This window comes from Sporothrix schenckii (genome assembly GCF_000961545.1).
Source record: "Sporothrix schenckii 1099-18 chromosome Unknown Cont47, whole genome shotgun sequence".
Classification (NCBI taxonomy): Eukaryota; Fungi; Ascomycota; class Sordariomycetes; order Ophiostomatales; family Ophiostomataceae; genus Sporothrix; species Sporothrix schenckii.
In genome coordinates this window covers 5246725-5260408 of record NW_015971148.1, presented here as the reverse complement: position 1 = coordinate 5260408, position 13684 = coordinate 5246725, and the positions used below count along the sequence as shown (strand labels likewise).

Sequence of the window (13684 nt, the reverse complement as noted above, 5' to 3'; positions counted from 1 at the left end):
ATTCTCAACCGTTTCGCCACCCACCCACACGCCATCATGGCATCCGCCGATGAGCTCGAAAAGGCGCTGGTGGCCGCCGCCGACGCCGTCTTCCGCAGCGACCGCAGCAACCTGACGGTCAATTTTGTGCGGAAGCAGGTCGAGGCGGAGCTGGGCCTCGCCGACGGCTTTTTCAAGTCGGACGAGTGGAAGGCCAAGAGCAAGGACATAATCCAGACAGCAGCAGTGCGTAGCGTCCACCTCGTTTTGTGGTTTTGTGGTTTTGTGGGAATGGCACATGACAAGTTCCAAAGAATGGTCGCTGGATTGCTAACGTGTATATACAATGTACAGAACAAGCTGCTCGACGCCGAGGATGATACTGTAGGCCCGGCATCCGCTGCCGAGGAGAAGCCCGCTGCCGAACCCGAACGGAAACCCAAAGCCCAACCCGTCAAGAAAGAAGCAAAGCGGCCCCCACCCAAAAAGGCCGCCAGCAAGAAGAGGAAGGTTGTCAGCGACGACGAGGACGAGGACGAGGATGAAGACGACTTTGACGAGGACGACGCGAGCGACGACTTTAGCGATGCACAGTCATCAGACGACGACGGTGGCGACAGCGACAGCGACAGCGACAGCGACAGCGCCAGCGTGGACGAGGACGAGGACGATGAGTTTGAAGGGGAGAGCGCCAGCCGGCGCAAGAAAGCCAAAGTCGGCGGCAGCAAACACAAAAAGTCGGCCAAGCCTAACCCTAAGCCGAAACCCAAGCCTAAGCCTAAGAGTAAGGCGGTTGCAGCGCTGGCCGAATCCGGTGCATCGTCTCCGCTGAGCGAGCTCGTGAGCGAAGACGTCGACAGGGACGCGAGTGGCGGTGCCGACGGCAAGGACGATGGCGAGGACGACAACGACAACGAGAGCGAAATGTCGGATGTGATTGATGACAGCCCGCCAAGGCAGAGGGTGAAGAAGGGCGAGGGCAAATCCAAGTCGAAGGCGGCACCGAAACCAAAGAAGCGAAAGGCCGATGACGACGGCGACAACGGTTCCGACAGCTCGTTGTCTTCGGTGCTCGACGACCCCCCGGCAAAGCGCAAAAAGGGAGCGACCGCGGCGGCGGCGGCGGCGGGCGTCTCCCCCGACGACGCCGAGGTCAAGAAGCTCCAGGGCCAGCTCGTCAAGTGCGGCCTGCGCAAGATCTGGGCGTTTGAGCTGCGCAAGTACGGTGACGACACCAAAGCCAAGATCCGCCACCTTAAGGGCATGCTGCGCGACATTGGCATGGACGGCCGGTTCTCCGAGTCGCGTGCACGCGAGATCAAGGAGCGGCGCGAGCTCGAGGCAGACCTGGAGGCCGTGCAGGAGATGGACCGCAGCTGGGGTCTGCACTCGAGCAGCGGACGGCCCTCGCGCAGCCGGGCGCCTAGGAAGTCGCTCAAGGAAACGAGCTCCGAAGACGAGGACGACGAGGCCGGGGGCGGCGGTGACGAGCAGGGTGACGACGATGACGATGCTGAGACAAAAGCCGACAACAAGGGCAGCGCTTCTAAGAAGAGCGGCGACAAGGATGACGGCGGAGATGACGGTGACGACAACGACGACGACGACGACGACGATGCCCCCAAGACGACGGCCAGGAGGAGTCGGTTCGGCGACCTGACGTTCCTGGGATCCGAAAGCGAGAGCGACTCGGAGTGAAGGTGATGGCCAGGCTCATTGAGGCTCTGTGTCCAAGGCGGAGAATGTCTCGTTCAAAAGCGACAAAAATGACCAGTGACGGATGATGGGCGGCATGGTATGTGGCGTTATGTACTTCTTCCATCTTTGTTTTCCATCGGCTGTTTCGTGGCCGTGCTCATTTGCGGCAGGCCTTCTGGCCCCAAGATCGAGCAAGTAATACAGCCAAGTGTTCACGCATCACGACAGGAAAAGCAAAGAGTGCCTTGGAGTGCCTGGGCGTACCGTCGCCTCTCATTTGGCAGCGTTCATCCGCTGCGCGAACAAGCTGAAGACGGCCACCGAGCCCATGAAAAGGACCGCATTGTAAAACTACGAGCGTCAGTCGTCTTTCTGCGTACACGCGCAAAACCACCGCTGCCCACATGTCCACGTACTGCTCTGCGGGAGACTTCGCGCTCTTCGTCGTCGTTGCGAGCCTCGATAAAGAGACGCCGCAGGTTGGGGAAGCTGGCCTGCGCGGGTTAGCCTTCTGTGCTCTGTATAGATCCAAGGAGAGGTGCAACCATACCATTGAGAGAGGATGTTGCTGGGCGCCAATTGTCTCCTTGGAGCGGTGCGTTGTATGTTGTTGAGTCGAAGAACGGTGAAGGGGCAAAAGCTCATCGAAGCCAGTCACGTGTAATGCACCCCGCCGAAGAAACTTGGGGAGCTCCAGGGGCCTCCGCTCAGGGGACCATTTGGTGGACGATGTACGACAGTGAGGGGCGAGGCCCCCAATAAGGCCCAATCAGCGTAGACCCTGCCCGCCAACGGCCCTGGCCTGGACACCAGTTTGTCGCCCACCAGTCTGGTCAACCTCTGGAACCTCACCGTGTCCTGTCTGTCCACACAAAGTCACCATACCCAAATCACCACCACCACATCCACAACCCACCCCTGTCTCGCAGGCAGCATCATTCTTCCACGGCCACCACGACACTCGTCCCACACCTCGACGACATTGATTGTGGGAGCGCACATTGACACGTACCCGCGGCGGTCGACGTCCCGCCTCACCCCCTTTTCGCCGTCCTCCTCGACCGCCCACCTCGTTGCTCGTTGATTTCAGTCTCTCCGCCACCGGCCGTCGAATCTCCCGACGTGCCTCTCGTCTTGTTCTCCTTTCCCTGTCTCGACTCCGCACATCTCCCACCACACAATGCAGGCCGTCAACCGTATACGCGGGGCGTTTGCCGTCCCCCGCAAGGGCGAGACCTTTGAGCTGCGCGCCGGCCTGGTCTCGCAGTACGCCTTTGAGCGCAAGGAGGCCATCCAGAAGACCATCATGGCCATGACGCTCGGCAAGGACGTGTCGGCGCTGTTCCCCGATGTGCTCAAGAACATTGCAACGAGCGACTTGGACCAGAAGAAGCTGGTGTACCTGTACCTGATGTACGTCGCGCCCTGCTCCCTCTCCCTCCGCCTCCCCGTTCTAACCTTGTAGGAACTACGCAAAATCACATCCCGACCTGTGCATTCTCGCCGTCAACACTTTTGTGCAGGACTCCGAAGACCCCAACCCGCTGATCCGCGCGCTCGCCATTCGCACCATGGGCTGCATCCGCGTCGACAAAATGGTGGACTACATGGAGGAGCCTCTGCGCAAGACCCTGCGTGACGAGTCGCCGTACGTGCGCAAGACCGCCGCCATCTGCGTCGCCAAGCTCTTCGACCTCAACCCGTCCATGTGCATCGACAACGGCTTCCTCGAGATCCTGCAGGAGCTCATCGGCGATCCCAACCCCATGGTCGTCGCCAACTCGGTCCAGGCCCTGTCCGAAATCACCGAAACCGCCCCCGAGACCCACGCCCTCGTCGTCACCCCGACCACCCTCAAGAAGCTGCTTATGGCCCTCAACGAGTGCACCGAGTGGGGCCGCGTCACCATCCTCAGCACCCTGGCCAACTACCCGCCCAAGGACGTCAAGGAGTCGGAGCACATCTGCGAGCGCGTCGCGCCGCAGTTCCAGCACGTCAACCCGAGCGTCGTGCTGGCGGCCGTCAAGGTCGTCTTCATCCACATGAAGACCATCAACGCGGAGCTCGTGCGCCAGTACCTCAAGAAGATGGCGCCGCCCCTCGTCACGCTGGTCGCCAGCGCCCCCGAGGTGCAGTACGTCGCCCTGCGCAACATTGACCTGCTGCTGCAGGCCAAGCCCGACATCCTGAGCAAGGAGATGCGCGTCTTCTTCTGCAAGTACAACGACCCGCCGTACGTCAAGCTGCAGAAGCTCGAGATCATGGTGCGCATCGCCAACGACAAGAACTTTGAGCAGCTGCTGGCCGAGCTCAAGGAGTACGCGCTCGAGGTCGACATGGACTTTGTGCGCCGCGCCATCAAGGCCATTGGCCAGGTCGCCATCAAGATTGAAAACGCCAGCGAAAAGTGCGTCACCGCTCTTGTCGATCTCATGGCCACCAACGTCAACTACGTCGTCCAGGAGGTTGTCATTGTCATCAAGGACATTTTGCGCAAGTACCCGGGCTACGAGGGCGTCATCCGCTCCATTGTCGAGCACATTGACGAGCTCGACGAGCCCAACGCCCGCGGCTCCTTAATATGGATTGTCGGCGAGTACGCCGAGAAAATTAGCAACGCCGACGACATCCTCACCGGGTTTGTCGATGGCTTCATGGAGGAGTTCACCCAGACCCAGCTGCAGATCCTGACCGCCGTCGTCAAGCTGTTCCTCAAGAAGCCCAGCGCCAACCAGTCGCTCGTCCAGCGCGTCCTGCAGATGGCCACCGCCGAGAACGACAACCCGGACATTCGCGACCGCGCCTACGTCTACTGGCGCCTGCTGTCGGGCGACCTGGACGTCGCCAAGTCCATTGTCCTGTCGCAGAAGCCCGCCATCGCCACCACCATGACGTCCCTGCCCCCGGCCCTGCTGGAATCGCTGCTCGCCGAGCTGTCCACGCTGGCGTCCGTCTACCACAAGCCGCCCGAGTCGTTTGTTGGCAAGGGCCGCTTCGGTGCCGACGAGATCCAGCGTGCCGCCATCCAGGAGCAGCGCCAGGACGCCGCCGAGAACCCCATTGCCGCCTCCGTCGCTGCCGCCGCCGCCGCCGCCAACGGTGGCCACGCACCGCCCCAGAGCAACGTCGAGAACCTGCTGGACATTGACTTTGACGGCGCCGCACCGGCGTCCGCCGAGGCTGGCGGCGCCAGCACGCCCGACCGCACCGGCAGTCCTTCTGTTGCATCGCCGTCGGCCTCGCCGCCACCGCCATCCGCCGGCCCCGGTGGCATCGCCGACATGATGGGCCTCTTTGATGCACCGTCCGCCAGCGCCTCTTCGCCGGCACCGCCGCCTGGCATGAACGACATCCTGGGCGGCTTCGGCAGTCTGGACCTGAACGGTGCTGGCCGTGCCACAGCACCTCCACCGCCCGGTGCGCAGCTTCAACAGCAGCAACAGCAGCAGCAGTCGAGTGGAGGCGGCGGCAATGGTGATTTGCTGGGGCTGTTCTAGAGTAAAACGGATGGCGTATAGTGTCGTCCATTTCCTTTTCTTGTTTTCCTCTATTTCCTTTTCTCTTGTTGAAAAGCACGGTGTTTTCTGTCTCCCGTTTTGGTCCCCAGCTTTCCATTTGTTTTGCCGTACAACTCTTCAACAATCCTATTATTTTGCTTATTTTCTATCGTAGCATGGCAATGAAAGAATAAAACCATTCATATTAAAGGATAAAGCCCTACAGCGTAATAAACTCCAGAATATATCTGTAGTATATATATGACTGTTTCAATTCATTGCATCTATCATTCTTTTATCAATCATACGTGTGGTCATTATACATTTTACAAGGTCACATCCTGCTCTACCGACCTTGCCACCGCTCCTTCCAGCCACCCTTTTCGTACAGCCAGATCGCTTCGATCGCATACGCCCGGCTGCCTCGGTGGCCCTGCCCTTCCTCCACGCTTGCGGCTTCCCGCAGCGTCTCCAACACCCGGCCCTCGGACAAGCTCCGCCAGATGCCCTGCGCCAGCTGCACCCGCGGATCGCTCGTCATCTCGTCCACCGCCGAGCCCGTGCCCTCGCGGCCGCTCTCTCCGCCGCCCCCGCCAAACTCCCCCTTGCCCAGCCGGTACAGCAGCCGCCCCAGAAGCTGGAACGCCACGCACCGCTGCGACGGCACCGCACTCCGCGCCAGCCGCGCCAGCTCGCCAATCGTGTAGCCGGCCGCTTCGGGGGCCACGCCGTGATGGTGCAGGCCTTTGGAGACGGGGATCTTGCGCGAGAGTTTGGGCGGGATCAGGCGGCCGCGGAAATCAAAGCGCAGCTGCGACACGGCGACCGACTCTTGGCCTGGGTAGTAGGGCGACTCGCGGTCGGCAGGGCTGTCGGCGGTGGGGAGGGGCGCCATCCAGGCGAGACGGGCGGGGTCGGCAGGAAGGTTCGGAAAATACTTGGCGTGGAGGGTCTCGAGGAAGTCTGGGTCGTTGGGATCGAGGTCCGGCATGGCCGGCGCGTGAGGGAAGTGGATGGCGCCGGGGCCGCTGTGATCGTGATCGTGATCGTGGTCGTGGTCGTGGTCGTGGTCATGGGCATTTTCAGCCGACGAAATCGGTGCTAGGTCACTGGCCGCTGGCACATTCTCGTCGTTTGTGAAAAGCGCCTCGTCGCCTGTCTTGCGGGCTGCGGGCGTGTCATCCTTTTCCTCGGCATCCTCGACCGAGGCAAATAGCACCTTCTTCTTGGGTTTGGTAGGCTCCTTGGGTTCTACAGCCGTAGACGTACTGCTCTCTTCTACTCGGATCTCTGGTGGTGGTGGTGGTGGTGCTGCTGCCTGCTCTGGTTGAGACGGAACTTCGCCTGGCAAGCCGGCATTGCTGCCGTCGTCGAGGTTGGCACGCCGCAGCAATATCTGCAGCAACGCCGGGTCGAGGTTCGACAGCAGCTCATTCCGAGCTTCGGCAATCTCGTCGGGCGCCATACTGGCCAGCATCTCACGGTTCTCGCGGTCGATGCCGGCCTTTTCGTCAAAGGTGCCAACATCTTTAACATCTTTCGACTGTTTCGGTGCAGGAGGACGGGAAGAGGACGAGGGAGAGGGGGACAACGAGGGAGGAGCCGGACCGAATGTGGCCTTTGGAGGATCTGCAGAAATCCCGGCTGCGACAGCAGCCTCGGCGGACTGCCGCTGCTGCTTGAACGCAGAGGTAAAACGCGCCCGTTTCTTCGGCTCTGGGAAGCCCGTTGATCGTGGTGTCGGGAACGAGGGGGGCTTAGCGGCGCCGACCTCCTTTTCCTGAATGTCGAGAACGCGCAACGAGCCGTCCATGGTGACTATGTGCTGCGATACGGGCGCAGAGTTGTTGTCGCAGTATGTGCAGAGTGCGTTCTTCGTCACTCCTGCGATGGCCTTCAGAAAGTCACAGAAGAGAAGGCTGCCGTCATAAAGTGGGGTCCTTGACGCCAAAATTTGCACCGCCACCCGTTTAAGGTTGTGGCTCAAATCAGAAACACGTGATCCAACTGCGTCAGCTTGTGCATTAGCGCCGATCCACATCAGCAGCCTTGGCCAGAGATTCTCCAATCGTCCCAAGTTGGGGGAGCCGAGCAGCCAATCACAGAGTGCCGTGACGTTCTGTGTTTCGTTTTGATAAGGGGCTGCTCCCGGTGTCCCATTTTGCCTACTCCGTGACTATGTGTTTTCAGCTTTCAAGTTCTGTATCAGTCTCTTGATGGTCGCACACTAGCTCGCTAGGGCATGTCCTTTTGCTTTTGGTACCGTGATGGATGCGCCATTTTTCGGAACACTCTCAACAGATGCCACCTTGAAGCCAGGTCACGTGGAATATAGAGAACGATCGTTGTCTACGGGGTAGATCGCTCGTAATCGGCCATCCGAACCGAAAAGGAAATCGCTGCCCCAAATAAGGTCCGGATTGGAAGGCACAGAAGCAGCGACGACAAATATTGGCTTGATCGTGGCTTCCTGATTGCCTCGCATCAAACGTACCGCAATTTGGCGCGGAAGGAAAGAACAATTGGAGAAGCCAATCCAGACGCACCCCTGTCCAAACCTGCCGCACGCTTGCACAGACGCGGTTGGCACGGGCCCACACGGCGGGTAAGGGATAGGTTTTGGTACTCGCCGCGCAATGTACCTCTGCTACTGCGTCACGGTAGCGCAAGTACCTCGGTAACAACCACCATTGCCTGGGCTGGACACGACGTTTCTTTCGCGCCTTCCCCACGTCGGCTGGTCTCCTGGAACCGGCCGTGGAATAAAGATAAACACAAAATAAATAGGAAAATTGACGAAAACAGAAATATATGCACCACATATTAATACCTACAATGCCCTGCAGCCACACCCCTCACATTCCCCCAGAGCACCTGTTTTTGCCCACTGCACAGTCCTCATTTCTGCAGAACACGTCGTGCCTGCCCCGTTCCGCGTAGATTCCTCCGTATTTCCCGCCTTGAGGTACTTGGGTATCCTGCCTTGCCTGCTCGGCTGTCGTTTTTTGTTCCCATTTTAGTGTCGGCCTGGCATCAACCTTAGGTATTGCGCACCCCCCCTGTCGAATGACACGCCCCTGTCGCATCGTTCTTTCCTTTTCGAGTGGCCTTGGCGGCTTTGAGGACTGACACACAAAATATACTCCGTCGACAATAACTGCAAGATACAACATTCATTACACGTTACCCAACAACGAACTATCCTACAACTGAACTGCACCCACCTACCAACGCACTTTAATCACCCTATTGCCGGACGAAACAGAGCTTTATTGTGCTTTGCTATGGATCCTTTTACGACCTCCATGTTTCTCCACCCCTGTTCGTGCACGACTGTCTTTTTTCCTTTGTGCCCAGGCTCGTTACTTTTTGATGCTGATGGTCTTGCCTCTGCAGCGCCCCTGCGTATGCGGAAATCTAAAAACGTGCCTTTGGGAAACTGCCCGCTGCCTGACAATATGCATGTCTTGCCCCGTAGAGTGAACTGACGCATGTCCCGTGAGACGATGCGCTTCTGATCACTTCTGATCACTGGTACCCCCTCGTCACCCTGTCTTAATGTCTAGACCGCGGATGCGGCATGCGTGTTTCCCTCTCGCCTGGCCCTGGTCCGTTTGTTCGCATGATGGTCTTGTTTCCCTTTGCTCGTCTTTTTCGTCACCTGTTGGTCGATGCAGTCTGGGATGTGCCCCGATTTTCTTGTCCCTCGTTCTTTCCATCCCCGTTTCTGATGCTCTTGCCTTTTCATCAGTCTCTTACCGTCGTCCTAGCCGTGGTCGCTCTTTCGCTCCTTCCGCTGCTTGTTTGTCTTTCTCATCGTCTTTCTTTGCCTCCGCCCATCTTCTTAGCTGAACCGCCATTCCCGCCTCTCCTTTCATTGCCTTTGCCTCTTTTTCTACTCTGTCGTGCCCTCTTTTCTCGTCCGTCTTGTGGCTCTCCTTGTCTCTCTTTTTGGATTCCGTGCTCCGCTCCTTCCTTCCCTTTCTTCTCGACGCTCATGCCTTCGTTTCTCACAAAACGAAGCTCATCCCCACGTCCCTTCCTTGCCATTCCCGACTCGTGCCCCCTTTCGCATTCGCGCTTTCTCTTTTAATTTCCCTTGTCCCCTTGCCTCTTGACTTTTTCGGCCCCCTCTCACCACATTTCTTTTCCCTCGCTCCTACTCTCTCTTTCTCTCTCTTCCACACAACTATCACCAACTTTCCTTTCCATCGACACACCCAAAATCTGCCCAAAAGATCGATTTTTGCCTTCTTTCGCTCTTCTTTTGGCTTCTTTTTCTCATCGATTCGCACCCTTTTCTGTATCGCAACCATCACCAAAACGTCACCATTCGTTTGCCGCAATTCGTCTACGTCGGATTCCGTCACCTGCTCCACGCCATTTCCACCCGCCACGCTACTACGTTGAAGTTGCTTTTGGCCATTTTCCCACACCACACCAACAAAGCGACATTTGCCCGCTCTTTTGAAGCTATTCGCAAGTCGATTTGCACCACCACATTTCCCGAAATAGACACACCAGTGTCTACCCGCAACCACCACCGGTTTTTGCACTGGGATTTTTTTTGTCGCCAATTTCAATTACGATTATCACTACATACCCTATTCATTGACTGAGCGATAGTATCACGCGTCTTCTTTTATTCTTATTGTGCGACGATTTGTGTTTTTGACCCTTTCCTTTTCGCAATCGTTAAAGAACAGCGTTTTTCAACTGTTTTTTGGACAACGAAAGGGTCGAGAAAGCTGCCAAATAGCGATTGAAACGAAGCCAAACCGCGAACCTGTCTAGCGCAATAGTCAATCCTGATTGGTCCACAACTAAGATCGCCAAATCTCGACCAACGCCAAACTCCAAACGCCATCTGCGCACTTGTCTCGTCGTCGCGCCCCAGCGGAGCAAGCAGGCCGCTGCCGACCGCCAATTTGTAGCATTTTCTCGTTGATGCTTGTATTTGGCCAGGAAGACACCAACGCTCCTGGTTTCTGCCCACATACGTTGGCGACGCCCAGGCAGCCGCACACAGCTCCAAAGTAGCTGTTCGTGTCGCGTCTCCGATTGCGCAGAGCGCTCTCTGCGAGGCGGCAGATGCTGCACGGTTATGGCCACCCCCATCCGCGATTTGAACATGTCCACAGCCCAATATAGCTCTTCACCCGACCTATCCTCCTTGCCCTCCGGCTCCCCGTCCGAGCCCGGCTCGCCCCCAAGACCGAATCAACGACGCACCTCCTTCAACGCCCCCATTGCAGCCAGCTTCAAAATGGTCCCTCAACAAAGCCCACAGCAGCCTGGCGGCCAGGCTCAAGACTTTTCATTAGAAGGCGTTCGCCTTACCAAAGATGGCGTGCCTCGGAAAAAGCCCGGCCGGAAGCCAGGCACCACCGTCGCAAAAAAGGCAGCAGACGGAACAAATCCCGCAATGGCAACAGCGACTGCTTCTGGATCCGGTGTCGACAAGCTAAAGCGGCCTCGCAAACCTCGGGACCCGAGCGCACCACCTATGGCTCGCAAGAAGCGCGCAACTGGCTCCGATGCAAACGAAACTGTCGGCTCGACGGGCCTTTCGCGGTCTTCGTCAGCCAACATGCACTTCGAGCCTAAGCACGAGCTGACGTCCATGCGCATGGACATTGACTCTCGCCCGGCACCACGCTCTCTTGGCCCATCTGCTATTCTACACCAGCAACCGCGCCAACCGCCATTGACTATGATCGACAAAATGCCGAAGCGGGAGCATCCTCCGAGCTCAATGATGAGCATTTTAAATGCCGACGACTCGCCACCGCGCCCATCCCAGCCAGCGACTACATCTACAACGCCTGTCCGATCTATCGGACAAAGCTATGACCCTGTGCGTTCTTCGACGTACGACCCAGTTCGTGAGACAATGATGTCGCGCGATCCCTACGGCACTGGGCCACTGGGCTCTCCGCGTGCCCCGTCACATGTCACAACAAACCGTGCTAGCGCATCGCCATCAATTGCCAGTCTCGTCGACCCGGCACCCTCGACACATCGCTCACCTGTCGGACAGTTTGCTTTAGCCAGCCAACACTCACCGCCTTCCATGTCGGTCGCTGCTGCTACGACGTCCTCGAATAACCCACCAGTTTCCCGGTACAGAGAAAACGTCCCTTCTCTTCCTCCATCGCCATCCCCGGCACCTCCGATGCGCACGTTCGCCGTGCCAACGCCTTCATCTTCTACAAAGCCTTCTCCTCAGGCCGCACCGAAGTCCAAATCTGCATCGTCAGAGGCAGCACCCCCTATGGCGACGATATCGTCGTTGGCAGATGCTTCGAGACCGCCTTCGGATGCAGCACTTTCTGCGGATGCCAAGTCGGCCGCGAAGAAAGACGCACAAGGACTGAGCAAGTCCAGCAAGCCACCTCCGCCACCTCCTGTTCCTACAGCGGCCAAGACGGCGTCTGGGAAGCCTATGACGACCAAGGCCGCTGAGAAGGCCGCCGAAAAGGCCGAGAAAGCCGCTGAAAAGGCTGAAAAGGCGGCCGAAAAGGCGGCAGAGAAGAAAGCTGCTGCAGCTGCCAAGGCCGCCATTAAGACAGCCAAGGCCACAGCAAAGAGTGCTGCCAAGGCTGCCGGCAAAGCTAGCACCAAGTCGGCTGCTGCCACAGAGGCTTCCGCACCAAGCTCACCGGAAACGTCAACCATATCTAAGGCATCGGACCCTAAGACGGTGGCGAACTCAGAGGATGTTGTGATGTCCGGCACGGAGTCCGCGGCGCCTGCCAACAATGCCCCGCATATCAAGAAGTTTGCTTCCATCCTCCAGCAAGAGCGGGGCGGAAAGAAGAGTGCCGCCTCGTCTCCCAAGCTCACCGCTGCAAAGGGTGACGCTGTAGGTGCTCTCGCTGTTCCGGACGCCTCGCCTCTGCTTGCCGGCAGCGAGCCGGAGCGGTCGATTCTCGACTTTGGAAAGGCGATGCCTGGTGAAGAAAACGTTGTTCCGTCAATTGTGCTGCACATCCCGCTAGTCCAGGGCGAGAGCAACACGTACATCAACTTTATGCGCCTGGCCGAAAATCAGTTCGGCTGGGATGCGCTGCACCCGCGTCTAGCTGCCCACCGGGATCGCAAGCTGCGGATTGCCGCCGCTTCAGCCGCCCTCGAGAGAAACGGTTCCGGCCGCGAATCAGGCGACGAGATGACGGACGACATGCAGTCGGGCGACGAAGGCAGCAACGAGGAAAACGGTGCTGGCGCTGACAATGGCAACGCCACGGCTAATGCCAGTGGCATCGAAGATGCGCCCGCGAAACCTGCTCGCAAGAAGCGGACCTTCAAGGAGGATGAATACGACCGCGACGACGACTTTGTTGACGACTCTGAGATGCTGTGGGAAGAGCAGGCAGCCGCCAGTCGTGATGGCTTTTTCGTGTACTCTGGCCCTCTTGTTCCCGAGGAAGAGAAGCCTGAGGAAGGGTATGTGTTTCTTCTTTATTTTTTTACAGTCTCTTTACTATACAAAGCATACTAACGTTGCACAGAGCCACAACACCCGCAAAGCGCGGCCGCGGCAGCCGCGGAGGACGCGGCGGTGCCCGGTCTGCCGTTGGTCGTTCTGCGGCTGGCCGGTCTACGACGGGGCGTGGCGGCGGACCAGGCTCGCGCGGCGGCACCACATACCGCCGTCCTCGCATGACCAAGGTCGAGAAGGAGCAGCGCGATCGTGAAAAGGCCGAACAAGACGGCACCAAGGCGACGAAAGCGAAGGCAGCCAAGACGGCCAAAGCGGCCGCGGACAGCAATGTCGACACGAGCTCGCCGTTCTCGACCAGCATGGCTATTGATCTCTAGTGCTACTCAGCTGTCTGGTAGAGAACAGGGCACGTTGCCTTGCCCTCTTCTTTTCTTCTTTCCTTTACCTCATTTTTATAGTTTATCATTTTCTTTGTTCTGCGCAACCATTTTGTGCTTTGGCACAGGCGGCTGCCCTATGACATTATGATTGCATTGTCCAACCCACCGGTTGTGGACACGGTTGAATGGGATGGGAATATCCTTTCTGTGGAGGGTTTATAGCATCGTGCTACCACTTGTGTGCTGTCCCTTTTTGTCGGTACTGTTGGTTTCTATTGGCCCCTTCTTTTGTATTTTGAGCGGAGCATTTTTGTACGACGGATTATCCCTTGCCCGATTATCTTGTTGTGACGGCGTTTAAGGAGAAAACGAAGAGGCAGCTGTTTTACATGCCATTTCTTGTGTGTCCTTTGAGGCGAGGGACCTTTTTTATGTTTTGTTTTGTCATGACTGGTATTAGACGGGACGGAAAAGGCACAGCCTGGTTTGGTCTGATTGTGTTGACGTGCTCGTGGTTTGGTTTGGGCAGCATTTGTATCCGGGCAGGTGGGAGTAGGGCTTCATCAAACAACAATCAACAGAAAATCACACGAATTGCAGCAGTCTTGGATGACCAAACCGATTGATGCTACAATTGACGGAATGCATATTGTGAAGTCGCGGTCACATCGCCAGTAAAAACA

General features: G+C 57.7%; 5 protein-coding genes across 5 annotated transcripts; 4 read left to right on the top strand and 1 right to left on the bottom strand.

Annotated features, from left to right (window-relative positions):
• Window positions 1-36: 36 nt before the first annotated feature.
• On the top strand, window positions 37-1677 carry SPSK_04203 (uncharacterized protein; the record flags this gene model as incomplete). The annotated part of the gene is made up of 1 exon (XM_016731014.1): window positions 37-1677. The coding sequence occupies one exon, from the start codon at window positions 37-39 to the stop codon at window positions 1675-1677; it is 1641 nt and encodes a 546-aa protein (XP_016586186.1).
• A 404-nt stretch (window positions 1678-2081) lies between these two features.
• SPSK_04553 (uncharacterized protein) lies at window positions 2082-2761 on the top strand (the record flags this gene model as incomplete). Its single annotated transcript, XM_016731356.1, has 2 exons — window positions 2082-2279; window positions 2456-2761. 2 exons carry the CDS (start codon window positions 2082-2084, stop codon window positions 2759-2761), a joined length of 504 nt encoding a protein of 167 aa, XP_016586185.1.
• Window positions 2762-2857: 96 nt separating this feature from the next.
• Window positions 2858-5174, top strand: SPSK_04030 (uncharacterized protein; the record flags this gene model as incomplete). Its single annotated transcript, XM_016730843.1, has 2 exons — window positions 2858-3090; window positions 3143-5174. 2 exons carry the CDS (start codon window positions 2858-2860, stop codon window positions 5172-5174), a joined length of 2265 nt encoding a protein of 754 aa, XP_016586184.1.
• Window positions 5175-5520: 346 nt separating this feature from the next.
• On the bottom strand, window positions 5521-6987 carry SPSK_04261 (transcription factor; the record flags this gene model as incomplete). The annotated part of the gene is made up of 1 exon (XM_016731072.1): window positions 5521-6987. One exon carries the CDS (start codon window positions 6985-6987, stop codon window positions 5521-5523), a length of 1467 nt encoding a protein of 488 aa, XP_016586183.1.
• A 3291-nt stretch (window positions 6988-10278) lies between these two features.
• Window positions 10279-12998, top strand: SPSK_03978 (histone promoter control protein; the record flags this gene model as incomplete). Its single annotated transcript, XM_016730793.1, has 2 exons — window positions 10279-12623; window positions 12689-12998. The coding sequence occupies 2 exons, from the start codon at window positions 10279-10281 to the stop codon at window positions 12996-12998; spliced, it is 2655 nt and encodes an 884-aa protein (XP_016586182.1).
• Window positions 12999-13684: the final 686 nt, after the last annotated feature.